Raw genomic sequence first — 21627 nt, forward strand, 5'->3', positions numbered from 1 at the left:
TTCTTATTAACTATTTTTTACTTGTTTTCCAGTGAAAATATCTAAACATCCTGAAAACATAATACATAAACGCGCAAAGAAAAATTATGTTAATCTTGTTTTCAAAGAAATTGAACAAAATGTACTGAAGTTTATGCTGTGAACAAACAAAAAAATATTTGTCAATAGGGTAAAAAAAAGAAAAAAAAAAAAAACATTAATTCAAGGAGAAAGCTTATTTTTCTTACCATATTAGCAAATAGTTAATATATATACTGTATATATATATATTTGTATAAATCTAACAAAATGTACAGAGATTTATGCTTACAACTAACATAAAAGACAAATACATTAAAATTGATAAAAACAGTAAAAATAATTCTAACAAAATTAATGCTAATATCTTAGAGTGCCAAAAGAAAAATAAATAAAAATTCCTTTATTTACATATTAATACAATTATTAAACACATTGAAATGGTGGTTGATGTGTTTAATAATTTTATGTATATGTAAGTTAAGGGATTTTGTATTTTTTTAATTTTTTTGGCACACTTACCTTCAGGTGACAGACAGACATTAGCATTCATTTTATGTATTTTTGAAGCAGAAATCTAACAAAATTTACTGAGATTTAACAAGAAGTAAATATCTGCCATTAGAGCAAGAAAAAAACGTTTATTTTTCTTACCCCATTGGCAATTTTTTTTCTCTTCTTCCTTTAAACTTGCAACATTTACAGATGTTTATGCTTAAAACAAGATCAAATGTTTGCCAATTGGATAAGAAAATAAACTTAATTAGAAGGGAAAACAAGTTTCTTTTTCATGCCCATTGGCAAATGATTTTCCTTTTCTTTTTGAAGAATAAATCTAACAAAATTTGAGGTTTGTGCTTAAAACAAGAAGATGAATGGATGAGTGGATGGATGGATGGATGGATATATAGATAGATACTTAATTTAAAGGTAAAAGTGTTGGAAGTGTAAACCTCTTTACATTTTATTATATTTCTTTGAAAATAAGACTTAATGTTTTGTCATTTTGCATCTCAAGTAAATCTATCTTGTTTTAAGGATGTTTCGATATTTTTACTGAAAAACATGACAAAAATGATGTTTTGCAGTGCACACGTGTTTCATGCCCTGCATAGAGGAGAGGAGCTTTAGCCCTGAATGCCTGACTGCTGCACTCAGCTAAACAGATTATTATCAACACTGAAGCACAGACTGGCCAGATGGCTCCAAAACGAGTGTCACTGAACATCTGCCAAAGGGAGCAGCCCTCGCAACACAGCAGCTCAGGAGAGAGACAGAGAGAGAGTGAGAAAGGGAAAGATTAAGGGGTTGGAATTTAACTTCACTTCTTGGTAAAGGAGGGCTAGAGTCCACATATGGCTCACAGCTGGCCTCAACATTCGGACACACGAGTGGCGGGGCAGAGAGAGAGAGAGGTGGGATGGGTCAGACTCCAAGAATGCAAAACTATCAATGGCCATATTTCCTCTTAAAGCCCTGTTCACACTGACAGCGATGTTATAACTGGAGGTTGCTAGTAGGCGTTTCTACTGCTGGTTGATCTAACATTATTGACGTACTGCACAGCTGTTTACAGCTTTTTAATATCAGATCACAAATGTGTGAATGGCCCTTAAAAGTGTCTTTATGTCCCTTTATTAGGACCAAAGAGACCGGTGGCGAGAGGGACGGCTTGCACCCAGAACACCTGGCCAAACGGCCATGCACGGTGAGCCCCAGTCAGCGCTTCAGTCCCAGCAGCGGTCTGCCTGCCCATCCTCCCCCTAACGGCCTGTCCACACACCCACCCAATGGTCTGCCACATCCCAACCCTCCCAATCCACAACATTACCGCCTGGAAGACATGGCCCTCGCCCACCACTACAGAGACGCCTACAGACATGCCGAGCACAGGGACATCCGAGAACGCCACCGACAGACAGGTCAGTGAGACAATATGTATTAAAATTAGAATTCGATGCGGCCCGAATAACTGTGAATCTTATTTAGTGTGTTTACATGCACAATCTTAGTAACTTAGTCACCAGGCAATGTGTATGTCATGCTATGTTTGTATTGCAGCCGTTCATGGAGCTCGTCAAGAGGAAGTGATTGATCATCGGCTAACAGACCGCGAGTGGGCTGAAGAATGGAAGCACCTTGATAATGTATGTGTGTCTACATGCATTGTTCTTATATTATCTTTAAGAGAATTAATAACTATGCTGGAATGAGGTCAAGCTGGTTTTTGAAACATTGTAGCTGGTTCGTTGCTGGTCCAAGGTGGTCCACCAGCCCTTCAACCATCAAGAACAGCTTAGACCAGCTAATGACCATGAATGACCAGGCTGGAAAAGCTAGAAACCATTCCCTGCTGGAAAAACAGCTTAAACCAGACTAAGCTGGTTTGCTGGTCAAAACCTGGTTTAAGGTGGTCTGCTAGCCTAGCAAAGCTGGTGCTCAGTCTGAGCAGCTAAAAAGTGGCCAAAACCTCTCCAAAACCAGCCAAAAGATCAGCCTGACCAAGCTAAGAAACCAGGCTGGTTTTAGATGGTTTTTCAGCAGGGTTGAAAGAAAGAAAGGAAGGAAGGAAGGAAGGAAGGAAAAGAAACTCCCTGCTGAACAAAACATCTTAAGCCAGACTAAGATGGTTTTCTGGTCTCAGTTGAAGAAAGAAAGAAAGAAAGGGAAACTTCCTGCTGAAAAAATATCTTAAGCCAGACTAAGCTGTTTGCTGGTCTCAGTTGATGAAAGAAAGAAAAAAGGGAGGAAAGAAAGAGAGAGAGAGAGAAAGAGAGAGAGAGAGAGAAAAAGAAAAAACAGACTAAAGTTTGGACAAGACAGACTGAAGTTTGGACACCTGCAATAAAATCATTTCTAGATTACAATAAGGCCTTTAACACACTTTTGGCTTACCTCAGCTTTACCTTCTTGGCCTCCACACAGACATACACTCACTCAAATACATATTGAATAAAGAGGCCACAGATGGAGTGAGAAACCCAGTATAGGAAGTTCCCACCGGAGAGAGAGAGAGCAGCTGAGACTGAGGGCTGCAGTCTGTGGAATCCGCCTTACGCTGGAGCCTGTCCATTTCTGAAATAAATACAGCCAACAACACACACACAGAGTGAAGAATGGCATCACAGAGAGATGAGGGGAGATCTTATTGAGAGAGGGACAGAGAGTGTAGGGTGCATAGGGGAAGGATCAATTGTTTTGGCTTCTCTCACTGGCAGCACAGCTGTTGCAGGGCTATTGTTACTGTACTGCTGAAGCATTCAACCGCTCACAGCACCACTGGCTCAAACACACACATGTTTGTTTCAGTACTTTAGTTAGGACATCTCATAGACTTTTTATGTGTTTGGTTGCATTTAATGTCCAATGTAAAATCCAGGTCTTGAAGGAAAACCTGTTGAGAATCACTGCTATATATAGGGAAGTCCGGGGCTAGTTGTCACACTTTTTACTCCGTTGAATATTTCTCAAAGTAAGTTTATGTTTGAGTCAATTTTTATAAAGCCAAATACCTTGAAGTCTTGGCTACAAAAAGCTATTGAACATTTCCACCATTTTTCCCCAGGAAAAAAAAAAGTAACTACTATTTTAAAAAACTATTAAACACAGGTTGACCTTTTGTTACAACTTGCCCCAGTAGCAGGGCATATTCCCCTGTCAAACCCCAACAAAATCTGTCTTTTTAAATCTTTGTCTGGATTAAACAATATATTATAGGCTTATCAGCAAAGTTGAAAAAGTCAAATGATTCATTAAATGACAAAAATGGAACATACAAAAAAATGCCACAACCTTATTTTGGCCAGTAAATATTGTATAAAATTGTATACATTAATGACATTTAAAAAATATTTGACAACCTGCCCTGATCAAATTGTAAAAACATGCCCCTACCTGACTTTCATAAAAAAGACCTTTTTCCTAAGAAAACATTTAAACCTTTCGGTAAAAATCTGCCTTTATAATAGAGTTGACCCTTGCCATAATGTATGCCAGTCTGGTTTGATTATGTTCACTTGTTTACCCAAGAGTGATAACACAAAAATAATGATAGTGAATATTTACTATGGAGGATAGAATTCACAAAACTTATTCTAATTTAAGAGAGTTTTGACTAGGTATTTGAATCCAACATACAAAACCACAGCTAGAGAAAACACACATTTGTGCAATTGGATATAGAGTGGTGGTGGCGTAGTGGGCTAAAGCACATAACTGGTAATCAGCTGGTTTGATCCCCACAGCCATCACCATTGTGTCCTTGGGCAAGGCACTTAATTCCAGGTTGCTCTGGGGGTATTGTCCCTGTAATAAGTACACTGTAAGTCGCTTTGGATAAAAGCGTCTGCCAAATGCATAAATGTAAATGTAAATGACACCAGATCTAATCGTCACTGAGATACAACCCAGTTGACAGCATCCCTAGCCCTGGTCTCATTCTATTTAACACCCTCTTCCATTCTTTTCATCTCGTTCTCTCTGTAGTTGCTGAACTGTATCATGGATATGGTGGAGAAGACACGGCGTTCCCTCACCGTGCTGCGACGCTGCCAGGAGGCCGACCGCGAGGAGATGAACCACTGGATCCGACGCTATAGCGACGTGGAGGATATGAAAAAAGGTGGGAGCTCCACCCAGCGACCTCCTCCTCTTCCTCCCCACCACAACTCCTCCTCCTCCAACACTCCTAACAGCAGCGACACACAGCCGCTAGGTACATGCACCGCTACAGGCGCAGATGCTAGGCACGCAGTATGACTCACGCGGCCTTAGCAGCTGCCAACACTACCATCATTTAATTCGGTTTCAATTCAGTTTATTTGTATAGAACTTTTTCAAATACATATTATTACAAAATAAGGCTGCACAATATGGAGGAAAATGCGATATGCAATAAGTAGTTGGATAATGCTGTGTTCCTTATGTAATGCGATAATCCTATGATGATGTCATCGTAGCGCGCGGAACATTGGAAGTTTATTGGGAGGAAAAATTGACTTATATCCCAGAGATCACATTCATAGTTGTCCTTTGTTTCAAATTGCGTATAGATTGCATACAATATACAGTATACCACACAATTTGCATATCCACAAATGTGACGCATTCCCATCATTTGAGTCGGAAATAGTTTTTGAAGAAAAAACATTTTAGCCTCAGCAAATGTATTCACAAATTTCAGTGTTATTTTGATGCTCTTTAATGCAACCTGTGATGTGTGATCACGGTAGCTACCCATTCAAATGGAGCAGGGCGCCTTGCTCTCTTTCCAAATAATAGCACAAAAAAAATATGAATGAACATTTGAACATGAAAGGCGATGGGAATTTTACTCGAAAACGCATTAGTGTGGACGTAGCCTCAATGTCTCTTTTGAACTTTCTCTAACAGAAATCCACAGAGACTTCCTGCATCGGCCACCATCAGGTTACCTGCCCGAGGAGATCTGGAGGAAGGCGGGTAAGTGCATGGACAGTGAATTGTCTGTTGGCATCCACTTAAACACAAACACACACATAAACATATGCCCACTGGCCAGCAGGGCATCGCAACGGTACTTATGCAAGGCCAGGAGTGGAACAGGAATGTCATTAGAGTTAAAAGTATAGTTCACTCAAAAATGAAAATTCTGTAATTATTTACAGTACTTAAAGCTAGTGCCACACGTGCTGATTTTTCCAGTGATTTTCAGGTGTGAGCTTCATTAACATACTCGCCAGCCAGGCGGAGGGAGCCCACATTAGCGCCTGCCAGCAGGAGGTCATTAATCACTTGATTGCCGGGACTCCCTGCTGTATTAATGGCTTCAAAAACTGAAAAAGCACATCAGACTTCCTTGAAAAATTCATTCTGACACCTCTTGTGTTCTTGTCAAGTGACCAGTGAGTTTCTTCTTTTACTGAAGAACTGACAAGACATCACAATCACAAACTATTACAAACTAAAGTTATATCATGAATCACTTCCTTTTCACACATGGCTCGTTTGGAGCATTTATTTCAGAACCTGGTGCATTGTCTCCCTTGGTTCGGTTCATATAGGCATATATGAACACGGCAATCGCACTTGGATCCGCACCAAAACAATCCTTTCGGGACCACTTAGACAGAGAAGAAATCTGTAAATCATCATCAAACACGGATTTGGCCTTTTGACGGCTATATTAAATACAGATCGATCTTCACGATCGCTCCATGACTGAACAGGTACTTTACAATGCCGAAATTATGCAAAAGCAACTACCACAATGGAAATATTACAGTTTTGGTGCATTTTAAATATGACCTTGTGAAAGCGAACCGAACCATGAAGAAAATGCAACATTGTAACTATTTTAGCCATTGTTTCGGAACAAATCAAGCAAGCTTTAGGTCTGAAAATGCCCTAAATCACATATTGCAATAATTTATGCTCAGGCAGTTCTCTAGTATTTATTTCGGTGAGCTCCACGTGACAGGGAATTAGAGAGAGAGCGAGACTTGCGGTGAGTTGGTATGTTTGTCACCCCTCCAAAATTTTGTATCGGCAAGTGTGTCATACCTCCGATTGATCAAAACAGCCTTTATGTGTGACACCCTTGGCCAAAATCGAGTTGGAGTTTGGAGTCTGCTAGTGTGTTGCTGGATTAAGTCATGCAGGTTTGGAACAAGTAAATGATGACAGAATTTTACATTTTGGGTGAACTTTCCCTTTAAGGGCTCTCCATCTGTCACAGCCATGTGAGACAACTGCAGTTAAAGCTGCAGTGAGAATGCAGTAAACTGCCGCAGTCAACAGCAGAGCAGCACAGGTAGGGCCAATAAATGTGACCTAGCCCAGTGAGAAACAGAATTGCTCTTTTCCAACTTAATTTTATTACTGTAGCAAGTTGCTAAAAGAATGGGGTTGTAGGTCACACATAACACTGATGGGGTCAGCCAGAGCACAGGTGGTGTCACAAGCTCGGAGGTCAAAGGGCACTTATTAACTGTGACCCACAGCAGTAACATTACAGCTGAGTAAAATCAATATGCCGTTATTGATTTTCCTGAAGGATGCTGCTGTTGTCTGCACAACATTGCTGCATTTTCACTTTGACATAAGCTGTTTTAACTGCAGTTGTTTTCCATGCAGGTGCCCCAAGTATCCCGCTCTCGCCAGCACTAAAGCAACTGCAAAACAAGCAGGGTGAGTAACTGAACCCGTGTTACACCCGTTTCACACATCATGCTGATGGGTTTGCATTTTATTGGAGACTTAATGGAGTTGTCAGTAATCTTTCATTTAAGCATAAACTTTGTCTCAGATGTTTCTCCTAAAATTAGGGGAAATAAAAATGGACACAAATCAGACACTTGTTGACATACAGTAAGAGTGTAAAGCTATAAAAGTGTAAATGCCATAGCTCGCCTTAGATAATTCAGCTTTGAAAGAATTTTATGAGAAATGTTTGAGTTTGTATTGAGACTTTTGATTGCAGAGTTTGGTATCTTGGCAAATCTGAGCACAATCTAAGACACTGTTGAGATCTCTTAAAAAACTCTAGGAGAGATATAAATGAGATGACTTTAAATGGAACATTACTGAAATATTACAACTCCTGAACTATGAAATAGCAACCATGGAGCAATTACATTTTCTTCTGCGCAGAGTCCCTGAAGTAAGAAAAAATGCAAAACAAATTTCTTAAAATTCTCATGAAGAATAAATTGAGACTTTGATTCAAGTCGCTTGCTACTCAGACATTTCTCCTGACAAAAAGATCCTAGAATGTACCAAATTTGTCCCAGATGTTTCTCCTAAAACACTGTTGAGCTCTCTTCCGAAAATCTTGAAGAGACAAATGCAAGATTACCAGGACCTTTTGGTTAGGAGAAAAATCTGAGGAGCAAGTTACTTGAGTGAAAGTCTCAATTTGCTCTCCATTTAATCTCATTGCTGGAGAACCATTTGAGATTTTGAAGAAACTTGCTATACCTTGTTATACCTGCGGCCCTCTGCCCAAAGAAAAAATGTATTGCTCAGAGGTTGCTCTTTCAAAGCTCAGGAGACGTAATGTTTCAGTTATGTTTCATTTGAGTACCAATTTTGTCTCAGATGTTTCTCAGAAAATACCTTAAAAATATAAACAATTGTAGATCTAGTTGAACTCACTTCTGAAACTATTGAAGGGAAATGTTAGATTACAATGGTCTTTTTTTTTTTCTGGGAAAATCTGAGAAACGAGCGACTTGAGTAAACGTTTCAATATGCTCTCCATGGAATCTCATTGCTGTCCAGGAGAAACAATTGAGATTTTACAGAGATTTGTGATTTTTCTTCATTCACATTTACATTACATTACATTACATTTATGCATTTGGCAGATGCTTTTATCCAAAGCGACTTATAGTGCACTTATTACAGGGACAACCCCCCTGGAACAACCTGGAGTTAAGTGCCTTGCTCAAGGACACAATGGTGGTGGCTGTGGGGATTGAACCAGCAACCTTCTGATTACCAGTTATGTGCTTTAGCCCACTACGCCACCACCACTCCGTTTCAATTATGTTTCATTTAAGTTTCAACTTTGTCTCAGATGGTTCTCCTTAAATACCTAAAATATAAACAATTGTATATCTAGCACATCTGAAACTCTTGATGAAGAATGTTCGGTTACAAGGGTCTTTTTCTCTGAGAAAATCTGAGAAACAGGCGACTTGAGTAAAAGTCTCAATTTGTACTCCACTTAATCTCATTGCTGTCTAGTAGAATCAATTGAGATTTCACAGAGATTTGCGCATTTTCTTAACTCGTACCTACTGTATACTGTATGGGTTAATGCCCAGATGAAAATTTTGTTGTTCAGAAATTGCTCCTTCATAGCTCAGGAGGCTTAACATTTCAGTTAGGTTTAATTTAAGTATCAGTTTTGTCTCAGATGTTTCTCCTAATATACCAAAAAATATATAAACAATTGTAGATCTAGTTGAACACACCCCTGAAACTCTTGAAGATACATTTTAGATTACAAGGGTCTTTTTTCTGAGACAAATCTGAGAAACGCATGATTTGAGAAAAAGTCTCAATTTGTTCTCCATTTAATCTCATTGTCCACGAGAATCAATTGAGATTTTAAAGAGATTTGTTTTTTCTTAAATCTTACCTACAGTATGGGTTTTTGTTCAAACTAGGTTGCTCTTTCATAATGTTTTAATGTTTCAGTTGTTCCAATTAAGTATCACCTTTGTCTCAGATGTTTCTTCTTATAAACAATTATAGACATTTTTGAGCTCTCTTCTGAAACTCTAGACACACATTAGATTACGATTTAGTCATTTCTCAACAAAAATAAAATAAAAAAATTAAATCATCTACTTAAGTGTCTCAATTTGATCTCCATTTAATCTTATTGGTGTTTAGGAGAAACAACTGAGATATTTTCCATACCTAAGCGTATCTAGATTTCACCTGCTGTCACTCGTTGCTGTGGTGCGGCCTGAAACCTTTTATAAAATGTTGATCTGAAAAACCAAAGAGAATGACAGTAAGCAGAAACACCTTGAAACCTGCCAGATACCGGCGAAATTAAAACGTAAATATTGCCGCCCCATGTTTTTCATTATGTGCTGATTGCTTTAGCATCTGCTCCCGAGTCTCCTTGATAAAAATTAATTAAATTTGCAAACTCATATTAGTGGTGCAAGCTCTGAGTCTGATTAGTGTTTTTAGAGATACTGAGAAAAAGGCGAGGACCAATAATAGGAAAAAAGTAAAGAAGTGAAGAATGAAAGCAAAGACAGGATGAAAAAATGAGGTGATGTGTGTAGGAGGTCCAGAGAGAACAAACTGAATACTAACTAGCTTTCCAGCTGAGACAGTAGTGATGTAGATTTGAAAACACACACACTCGCAGTCAGTCAGCAGCCTGAGGCAGAACTCTATGGAGAATTGAATGGAGGGGGTGTTGTGACAGATATTTATGACCAGGCTACTCACAACCAACTGTCTAGAGTAAACACACTATGGGGCAAAGCATGTAGAGCCAAGACATATGAAAAATATGCTGTCTGAATGTATGTGTGTGTGTGTGTGTGTGTGTGTGTGTGTGTGTGTGTATTTGACCCCCTGCAGCTGAAAACATGCCTTCAAAGAGCTTGTGACTGCTTCTGAAATCTTCCACAAAACAGATTCTGTTCCAAAATCTAGTGAGCTTCCTTGCTTTCTACTGCCTACATTTAACTTGACATAGCATGTAAAAAATGTGGCACTCGAAATGCTGAAAAAACAGTGAGGTGCAACAAATGGTGCAACAAATGGAACAGAACGCAGGTGTCTTGAAACACATTTTTATAAGATGAAGTTTTTTAACTTGACACAGTGTCTTAAATTTGCAGCACTCGAGACACTGAAGAAACAACAAGATGCAGGGCAATGAATGAAACAGAACGCAGATGTCTCGAGACAGTTTTTTAAAAGTTGAAATGTTTTAAACTTGAGATGGTGTCTTAAAATCACAGCACTCAAGATGTAGGAAAAAAACAACAAGATGTGGGGCAATAAATGGAACAGAACACAGGTGTCTCGAGACGCGTTTTTTAAAAGTTGATGTTTTTTAACTTGACTCAGCATCTTAAAATCGCAGCACTCGAGACACTGAAAAAACAGTATGCAGGACAATGAATGGAACAGAACGCAGGTGTCTCAGGACGCATTTTTAAAATGTGAAGTTTTTTTAATTTGACACGGTTTCTTAAAATCGCGGCACCCGAGACGCTGAAAAATCAAAAAGATGCGAGGCAATGAATGGAACAGAATGCAGGTGTCTCCATCTTAAAATCGCGGCACTCGAGATGCTGAAAAAACAACAAGATGCAGAACAATGAATGGAACAGAACGCAGGTGTCTCTATCTTAAAATCGTGGCACTCGAGATGCTGAAAAAAACAACAAGATGAGGGGCAATGAATGGAACAGATCACAGGTTTCTCAAGACACGTTTTTAAAAGCTTACGTTTTATTTTACTTGACACGGCATTAAAAAAAACACGCCACTCTAAATGCTGAAACGGCAGCGAGATGCAGCGCAACAATTGGAACACAAATACAGGTCTCTCGAGACACATTTTTTAAAGTTATAGTTTTGAACTTGGCACTGTGTTATAAAAACACGCCACTCTAGAAGTCGAAACAACAACAAGAAGATGTGATGCAACAAATGGGACAGAACGCAGGTGTCTCTCGACGTGTTTTTAAAAGTTGAATTTTCTTTAACTTGACAATCACAGCACTTGAAACACTGAAAAACTGAAAAAAACAGTGCAACGAATTTTGCAAAATACAGGTGTTTCGAGGTGCGCTTTTTAAAAAAAAAAAGAAAAGCCAAAAATGTCCATGTTGAGTATGTTTACATAAAAAAAAATATTCCCGTTATGCTTAATTTAAGGATCAACTTTGTCTCAGATGTTTCTCCTAAAATTCCTTTTGAGAAATAAAAGTTGCCTATAAAATGTATGTAAATAGCATAGCTCTGATAATTTGGTCTTGGAAGAATTTAATGAGAAATGTTTGAGTTCATATTGAAATCTTTTCCGACTTTTCATGGCAGACTTTGATATCTTGGCAAATCTGAGTACAGTCTGAGACATTGTTGAGATGTCAACATCTGAAAACTCTAGAGGAGACATGTGAGATTGTTGGGGTCTAAATCTGAGATTGTCAGGATAAAAATCTGAGAATCAGAAGACTTAAGCAAAAATCTCAATTTGCTCTCTATTAAATCTCATTCCTGTCTAGAAGAAACAATTGAGGTATTAATAAAGACATTAAAAGACATTAATAAAACCGTACATGACTCTGTGCCTTCACATTTATTCACTTGAATAATATGAAATATTAAATCATATATTGTTAGGTAAATAAACAAGCATGTGTACAAACGCACAAGATATCTACTGCCATCAACGCTGGAAATAATTGTAACCACAGTTATTCGGATTAATTATTAATGTTTTATTTTTCTGACAGAATGATGTAAATGTTGGATAATGTACATCTGTTTGGAGAGATGAAACACTCAGCTTTAATGACAGATGACAGCTTTGAGTGTCTCAATAAAGATTGTGGACAGGATCGGCTTTAATCTACAGGGGCTTGTGTCTTTCTTCTGGTTTTAGAGGAAGCCGTGAATGAGGTAAAGAGGCAGGCCATGTCTGAGCTGCAGAAGGCCGTTTCTGATGCCGAGAGGAAAGCTCACGAGATGATCTCCGCTGAGCGCTCGAAGATGGAGCGAGCATTAGCTGAAGCAAAGAGACAGGCCTCTGAAGATGCACTGACCGTCATCAACCAACAGGAGGACTCTAGTGAAGTATGTACCATGCACACATGTACAGAATGGAATCCTTGCAGACTGATAACTATATACTGTGCAGTATATACTGCAGGGTCAGAAATTAACTAGACTTGAGGCCAAAATGCTACCAAAAAAGGCAAAAATGCCCCAGATATTTTAAATGTAGGGTCAAAGAATGTCTGTTATGTTGTCTAACATTTGAAATAATTGATAATATTATATTCTTGGCCCATCTACAGTAGTTATGGGTGTAGACATTGTAGTGACCATTTCAATTAATTGATTCAGAAATGTAAATATTTTATATAAATTCTATTCTTGTTGTATGCTGTATGTATGCTTTATATATGCTCGTATAAAGGTAAAATTCCAAGAGCAAATATTGCCCTTTAGTAAAAAAAAAAAAAAAAAAGAAGAAGTTATTTCTGATATACTATACTATACTATACCTATTATTTTTTTAAATAGTTTGCAAAACAATATGCAGAATGCAACGATAATTATTTCTAACAGTAGTATGCTACTTTGTTGTCAAATGATCTCAAAACATTGCTTTCAGCAAGTGACGTTCAGTTAGCATCTCGGAAATGAATAGGGTTACTTCCCTTTAAATCAAATTTTGTTTAATAAATGCAATCATTTTTGGTAATCCGTTCAAATTTTTGGTAGTCTGTTCAAATATTGAGTCAAGAAGATGTTAAATATTGTAGTTCATATTTATTCTGGTTCATTTATTATTCATAACACTAGAAATGGAAGATTTTTTAGAAATATGTTGAAAAGGATATACACTCACAATAGACCATTTCAAGCATGTAAACAATAACAAACACTGTGTTGTGCAATTGTCTTGAGTTACTACTACTAATAATGACAATAATAATAACTTTATAGCACTTTCAGTTAATGCTCAAACATGCAGGTACATGTAAACAAAACAAGCAAACCAAACAATAAAATATCAAACACAATATTCTTACTACAAACAACAACGGAGCCCAAGTCAACAGTACAGTCCACAGTGATGGTACGGTATTGATAAACAGGAGTGTGGTCCACCAGACAGTCCGAACAGTATGAGTGCAAGTGGAAAGATAAAATGTCCAAACAAGATGTCCCTGCTGGAGTCATGAAACAAACCACATACTGCAGAAATAGTGCAGATAGTATGGTTGTATGCCATTCAGAACATACCCATGATCAAATATACTTTGTATACTTAATTTCTCTGTAAGCCATTTTCTGTTGCCTAAAGCAGTGAAAGTAATTGAGCATTTACATAATATGTATTCAAAATTCACTAAAATTAATCACCTTACCAGTTAGTCTATCAATGAGAAATACATTGTTTTATCATGCAATAAATATTGACATTTATTGGTGTGACAATCATAACACAGTCCTTCACTGTGTCCCTCCATTTAGAGCTGCTGGAATTGTGGTCGCAAAGCCAGTGAGACGTGCAGTGGCTGCAACACAGCACGTTACTGCGGCTCCTTCTGCCAGCACAAGGACTGGGAAAAGCACCATCATGTGTGCGGCCAGGGCCTGCAGGGTCTGCCCGGGAACAGCAGCGTGCCACTCGGGACACCGTCTACCACCTCCAGCTCCTCCTCCTCATCCAGCGTGCCCCCCACTCACTCCGAGAGCACTCCCCCAGGACCCCTCTCCTTGGTTGGGCAAACCAGCAGCAGCGGAAGCCCGAAGGAAGCAAACTCCAGTAGCGTGTCACGCTCAACCACCCCAGCCACACCCGCCCTGATGGATTCCTCGTCCCGTTGACTGAAGAATCTCCAAATGTTAAGCCCTGCCCAGCCACGTCTAGTGCTGCTACAGCATCCTTCATCCAAAATAAGCTGAGGAACTGTCACCATACTTACCCCTCCTCTCAGACTCTGCCAACTTGGCTTTCTTAGCTACTTTAAGCTCTTGTGTTCTCCAAAAAATCTTCATGAGTCAATGCTCACAATGAGTAAAGGGTATCCTGTGCTTAGTTATTAAATACTAGGCTAATTCTACTGAATGCCACCAAGACAGCCATTAAAACATGTCATGTTTTATTAAAGCAATTTAATATTAATGGCCTCCATAACCTACACCCTTTAAGTGAGGTGTGCTCTGTGTGTATTGGGCAGCACTTTGCTACAAACACAGGTGCGAGGAATAAATATAGTTGGTTGGACACCCTGAGTGTCCTCTATAGAATCTCTTTGACCACAGAGCTACTTCCTCACATGTCACATTTCATTGTTTTTGCTTTAATTACAAAAAAAAGTCCAAAAATCTACTAGAAATAACGATGATACTACTACTGATAATAAAAATGAAACCTGTTAACTACCTTGCTAGCTATCCAAGAAAATCTACACCAGACTCACCTCTCTTTACTGATGTGAACCCAAATGAATTTTAAGTGAATAAACATGATCCAAACCTTTTTATTACACTGCCAAAGTTACGAAGAAGCACTCATCTTGTAACCAAACGCAAACGACTTCACCTCCGCAGCAGTAAAGCCAGCTCAGACCTCCACAGGCTGTGGTGATGTCGCATGGTGACCAGACACTCAAATTCTCACTGTGCCCACCATGCTACATCAGATCCATTTGGGGATGGGAGGAGCGCAGCTCAGATGTTTAAAGCACATTGACCGTTCACGCAAAGAGAAACTAGATGAAAAGAAAGAGGCAAGAATGAGTTTAAAGTAGATCAACGTTTAATGATGAGATTGGCCTCCAAGATTGGAAAGACATATGGCAATGGAACTGCCAAAAACCTCACTGGATTGTACACTAAGAATGGGCCTTTATCTTTGGAAACTTTTTGTTTGGTTTTCCTAATGCTCCCGGAATGCAGAGATTTGTCGTTTTGTTGTACGATTTTAGTCTCCCTCATTTTCCAAAGCATGACAAACAGACTGTAGAATCTTCCAAGACTGGTGTAGACTTGGTTCTTTTGTCTTTTGCTCTGTCTACCTCCCCCATCTTCTGTATGTCCATCCCTTTTGTGTCATCCCCAGCTCCCGAGAACCTCTGAGCAGATATCCATGAAGGGATCAAACGTTGCTTGTAGATATAACTTTATGTTTCTGGATGTCTCTGTCTTCTAAATCTGCTTGTAAGCTAACAAGAATTGCTATTCTTTCTTTGTCTTTTACATTTCATCTGACATTGGACAGAAAAAAGACACTCTAAAAGGAGAGAAGCTGTTCTGTACCTATTGTTCGATTTGTTGTATCCACATTGATGATGAGAATCATGTAGAATATTTTATATCACTCACATTGTAAGACAGTGAGAGAACGGAGGTGCAATATGAAAAAGCGAATTCAGCTACTGAATGGAACCTCAGAAACGGCCCTTAGGGTACCTTATAATATAAATAGACATATAAATATATCTAAAATTACCACAGTAAATTAATGTGAATGTACATAGTATTTAAACAAGAGGTCCAAAAATGAGTTTGCCAAATAACAGAAACCTTTGAAGTATACTGTCAAGACTTTGATTTCTTTCCATTTAATCTGTTCTGTCTGAAGCAAAGCAATTGTTACTACGTTGGTCATTTTACAAAGCCTGCAGAATGTTTGTGATCTAGATAAACAGACGAATTACTGGATGTATTGGGCAGTACCATTTGTAGCCATAAGTGTGTCAAAATGAAAGGCAACCACCAAGGACTGACCCAGTTTGCCCCTGTTGAGAAGTTCCCATACTGGGATTCAGGAAGGGAAAGTTGCTAGAATCTATGTGAAAGTTGAGTCATCCTTTGGGCCATAGTGTCACTGCTGTGGTCCAATGTGTAATTTTCACACTTGCATGAACACACAATCACGAAACCCAAACGTAGATTATTCTTGTTCCAAGAGTTTGATGCCAGAATCAAGCTAACACACTGATTTGATGACGTACTGCAAAAAAAATAAAAAAAATAATCGGTTTTGTCTTGTTTAAAATAAAAATGTCTAAACATCTATAAACAAAATACATTTAAGAGGAAAAAATTGCGCAAGATATTTAGACTTGTTTTTAGAAAATATATTTCTAAATAATTGTTTATTATTCCTTACCTATTATATTTAGACATTCTCTGAAAACAAGTCTTATTTTACACAGTTTAGACAAACAAGGAAAAAATGTGCAGTATAGTCTGTCTCATTCGGCCCAAGAGACTGTGACACATTCTTTAGCTAGCTATGAAATGCTAGCTTTGAAAATGCTATGCTAGTGTTCACTTCAAGATCTGTTTATTACAATGCTCATGTTTATTAAGGGTTCTTCATAAAGGCAACAGTGACAGACATTAACCCTTCCGAGTAAAAATAGCCTACTGGTGAGTTTTGCCGCCAGCTTACACATACAGCCCTGTTTACAGCATTCATTTAGTTCAGTCACGAATTTCTGCTTGCTAATTTCAATTTGAATCTGAGATTTTGCTGAGATGTGTTATTATTTTTATTTTATTTTTTTTTTGCGTATTTGCTGTCTACATGGCGTACCTCTAATACGGACCAAACATAAAAGGCATATTTTTTTATTCTTGTATATTGCTGTTTCTTTAGCAGTTTAATGCTAATTCAGTGAGGTGTGTTGATGGTTTAACTTATCACATATGCAAATAATATTTATTTTCTTATTGGATTTAATTTTTTTCAGGAACATTAGATGTTTGATAAATAGGTGTATCTCACTCTCTCTCCCTCCATTTGAGAAGAATTTTTGTCTTACCATCCTTTTTCCCAACTAGCTACCTCCCGTAAACTAATCCAAGAGAATTTTATGTGCTTAGAGAATGGTATTGCTAGCTGACATGCAAATCCAAACTATCATCCAGCTCGAGCTAAACCCATGCTTAAAATCTCAAAAATGTGATACATTATGTATGTTGTTTTACCCATATTTTCATGCCTGTATTGTCTAACTCAAGTCAGTTCTATATCACTGAGTTAGACCAACAAAGCTTGTTTTCTTTTGTGGTTTGTTTCAAAACAAAGTTAGACCTGAAACATTCTCTACACAAGTATACAAACTTAGATGTGAACACTTAGCAGAGTGCACAGTCCCATTTTACTTAATTACCATGCGTTCTTGCATTATTGTAGAGGTAACAAAGCTTAGTAACAAGAGGGTGATCGTTACCTCAAATGTCTGTTATTTTAAACCAAATAGCTACCTATAAACATTTCAGCTGCTTAGCTAACTTGAACTAATTCACTCAGCAAGATTCTTGTCAACCTGTTTCTTCGCTATGACAGTAGTTGACCTGAAATAAAAAAGTGATAGTAGAAGAAGACAGTTTACGCTAATGCCTGCCATAACACCCCTTGTGGCAACACTGAGAATGCAACACACACTTGAAATTGAGCTTGCATAGCTAGAAGCATTCAAGTACTTGCATAGAGTATGCTGTGGCTTTTGGAACGCAAAATGTAGAAAATCGAGCATGCGTAGCTAGAAGTATTCATGTACTTGCGTAGAGTATGCTGTGGCTTTTGGAACGCAACAATGCATGAAATCAAGCTTGCGTAGCTCGAAGCGTTAATGTACTTGCGTTAAGTATATTGCGTCTTTCGGAATGCAATAGCGTAGGAAATCGAGGTTGTGTAGCTAGAAGCATTCATGTACTTGCGTAGAGTACTGAATGTTATGTCTTTTGGACCGCAGCAACGCATGAAATCAAGCTTGCGTAGCTAGAAGCATTCAGGTTCTTGCATAGAGTATTTTGTGTCTTTTGGAATGCAACAAGGCAAGGAATTTAGCTTGCATAGCTAGAAGTGTTCACGTACTTTCATAGAGTACGTTGTCTCTTTTGGAACGCAACAACACATGATATTAAGCTAGTTTAGCTAGAAACGTTCACATACTTGCGTAGAGAATGTTGCGGGGCTTTAAGTGTTTCAGTATAAATGAACATAAACATATCTCAATAAATATCCAAACCAAATATCCAAACCAAAGCATAACTGCACATTCATAGAAACTTTCATTGGAGCCGTTTGGACATGTCGCCTGAAAAGCAGATGGCCGACTGTGCCCATAAACCAAAGCAAACAAAATAACCACATTCAAAGCATAAGATGACAGCAAATACATCAGGAAGATGTATTTGTTTGTATTATTTTAAACCAGTGCTTGTTCCTGTAAATCCAAAGCATTAGATACGATTACAAAAGCTTCTAACATTTAAGCCAGCCTTGCTCAAAGATTTCATCATTAAGAGTGGACGAACTAATGAGTGATTGATTGATTCAAAAAAAGAGATAGTTTCTATTCATAATTTTGCTAGAGAACTTACTTGAATCTCCAGAGCTTTAAAACAACATCATTGGCAAAAAATATAGCAGATAAACACCCATAAACTCCTCAAAGTACTGTACCATTTTGAGCTTTGCATGTCTGCTAGTCCTTTACGTTGATATCACGTGTGTGCATTTCCTGCTGAAAAAATAAAAACTTCTTACAGCAGCAGAAGCAATCCAGCTTAAGATGGTTTAAGATATGTATTTCAGCAGGGTTTGTTATGTTTTCGGCCATTCTGCTTCTAACCAAAATCTAACCAAAAACGAGAACGTGCGAATGCATCTTCCACTATGTACTGTAATTATTTGCTGACATTTGGCCTTCATTCTCTAAGCACATCTGTGGGTGTCTGGATTCGGTCAACATTTGGCCTTGTCAGCGGACTCGTGTTGAGGAATGTCTCCGTTCAATGATCAACACACAGAGAGAGAAACTACAGGACATCCTATACATTAAGCAAACACGCCATTGAAGTAATATGGATGCTGTATGTTAACCCGTCAACATCTCAAAGGTCCTGCTGGAAAAAAAGACAGCTTAAACCAGCCTATCAAGCTCAGGCTGGTCTAGTTTGATGGGTAAAGGGGGTTTTGGGCACTTGTAAGCTGGTCAGGCTGATGGCTTTTTTCCCCCACATTTTTAGTCTCAATAATGTTTTTCTTTACTTATTTTTTTTATGACTATAGCATATATAGCTATAGCATAAGTGTAAAGCTAAAATTCAAACTCATTAGAGAGATCTATCAGTGGGCACACAAGGTCATTTTACAGTAGTAAAATCTCAGTATCATACGGTCGCTTTGACTAAAAAGGGGCGTGCATTGAACCTCCATGCACAATAAAAGCTATGACAGCAAAATACATATTTCGGATATTTCAGTCGACAAACAAAGACTTGGTTTGATACATTTAGGCAAACGTTATATACTGTTTTGTGCAATACATCATTCATTACAGGAAAAGGCATTGTTTCTGTAGGACAGGTTGGTGTGATGAAGAAAAATGTTTTTCTGTTTTCTCTTTCAAGGTCCTGTTATCATTCTCTAGATGATGTGAACTGTGCCAGGAGAGGTTTATTTATTTCTTGCATGCTATTTTTCCCACTTTTGCAATCTCCCTTCCCTCTCTTACTGTGCGCTTTGTTGGACGTGACGCTGTAAAGATTCTAAATCAGGTTAATGTCTGTGTTGAGATACGTATCTGTGTAATTAAAAAAGACAGTGAAATATGACTTGTGTCTCAATTTGGAGTGCTTTTTTTTTTTTTTTTTTTTTGAACACATATAGTTCCATTGTACTGTACAGAGCACCCTGAGTAATTTCCTTCAGTTCTCCAATAGCTTGTACATTATTCCAAATAATACAAGAAGAATTTTTTAAGAGATTACACAATATCCATTAGGATTCAGGAATCAAATTAGAAACAAATTCCAATATCAAATATGAAGCAGTGTCATTATTGTTAACAAATACGAAAACTAAATGAAAACAAGTTTGTTCACTGAAATAAAAAGAAAAACATTGGAAAAAACTGAAACTAAACTAAAATACTTTTTCACAACTCAAAAACTAACTAAAATAAAACTGAGCTTTAATTCATTTTAGTTTTAGTTTTTTATTCACAGTAGGGTGAATATGGACAAAGTGGGATACTTTTGGAAATTGTGCTTTTTTTTTTTTTTACTTTTAATTGATCCAAATGCCACATAACTTGACATTATACCTTTCTAGGATGCTTCCTACCTTAGTCAAAGGCAAAAAATAAAAAATATTCAAGACTGGGGAAAAGAACCTTTGAAGAACCTCTTTTGACCAGGGATCTGGTAAAGTGGGACAGAGGAAAAATGACTGTATAGAACATATCTACAAATTTTAAATATTTTTTACACACTTTCACATCATAAATCATCATATGTAACATTTACAAACATGAAGTCAACTTTTACTCATTTGCCTCAAGTGTCTGTCATTTCTTTACCATTGCTTTTCCCATCGGTGATCTTGACATGAGCTCTGTCACACATCCCGATGTAAAATCATCCAAACTAATCTGACAAGTAATGATTTTTAACCATTTAAGGAAATACGGATACAACAGGGGTCAAGCTTAACTGTCCCACTTTACCCATCTTCACCCCATATTATTAAATTTAAAACATTTACATGTTCCGTACTTAAACATAAAAAAGCTAATAGATAAAGTTAACACAAGACTACCCTGAGAACACACTCCATTAAGAAAACAAGGTGATTCTTAAACCTCTACATCATTTAGGACAAAAAACAACAACTAAAATATTTTTACAATGTAGTTTCAACAAAATTAGGTGCATTTAAGTTTTTTTTTATATACATTTTGAAAAATTCAAATGCAAATAGTTTTGATAATTATTACACATTCTAAGAAGTAAAGAAGAACGAAAATCCTTTAGGCATTTCAGTTTATACATTAGGATCTTATCTGATCCCAGATCCTTTATGATTGGTTCCACATTATGACAGAACTTCCAACAGGAGTCCTGTAGACATTACGATTGCACATCCGTCTCCGAGATGTCTGTTTTAGATCTTTTTATCTGGAAAGCACTGAATTCTAATTAACATCTGCACAATATCTTAAAAAGATCAGATTTATAAACAGTCTAAATCATAACATCTCAAAGACATCTGCGGAATGTCTTACTGACATCCGAGAGGAAATGGCGAAAAACATTTTTTCTTTTTTTACTAGGGTATTTTTTGAAAATACAAGGCGATTTATTTATTTTACCTATACATTATCAAAAAACAATCACTAAAAGAATCTAAAATTTGATTAAAGCAAAAGATATATACAGTTGTGCTCAAAAGTTTGCATACCCTTGGAGAATTGGTAATATATGTACCATTTTTAAAGAAAATATGAGTGAGCAGGCAAAACACATTTCTTTTAAGTTATAACAGAATGGCACAATCATAAAACAAAACATGGCAACAAAGAAAAAAATGAAATGACCCCT

General features: G+C 37.6%; 1 protein-coding gene across 4 annotated transcripts in view; it reads left to right on the forward strand.

Annotated features, from left to right (window-relative positions):
- Window positions 1-19872, forward strand: part of cbfa2t3 (CBFA2/RUNX1 partner transcriptional co-repressor 3) — an 87207-nt gene extending 67335 nt beyond the window's left edge. For 2 of the 4 annotated variants that reach the window (XM_051709175.1, XM_051709187.1), the window contains 7 exons: window positions 1660-1940; window positions 2080-2165; window positions 4504-4732; window positions 5410-5478; window positions 7132-7185; window positions 12152-12342; window positions 13753-19872. In XM_051709175.1, the coding sequence (XP_051565135.1) occupies window positions 1660-1940; window positions 2080-2165; window positions 4504-4732; window positions 5410-5478; window positions 7132-7185; window positions 12152-12342; window positions 13753-14109 (1267 nt within the window). In that variant the 3' untranslated portion in view covers window positions 14110-19872. The remainder of the gene's footprint in view (window positions 1-1659; window positions 1941-2079; window positions 2166-4503; window positions 4733-5409; window positions 5479-7131; window positions 7186-12151; window positions 12343-13752) is intronic. The other 2 variants (XM_051709196.1, XM_051709178.1) reach the window with 2 other exon arrangements.
- The last annotated feature ends 1755 nt before the right edge of the window (window positions 19873-21627 follow it).

This window comes from Myxocyprinus asiaticus, chromosome 1 (assembly GCF_019703515.2).
Source record: "Myxocyprinus asiaticus isolate MX2 ecotype Aquarium Trade chromosome 1, UBuf_Myxa_2, whole genome shotgun sequence".
Lineage (NCBI taxonomy): Eukaryota > Metazoa > Chordata > Actinopteri > Cypriniformes > Catostomidae > Myxocyprinus > Myxocyprinus asiaticus.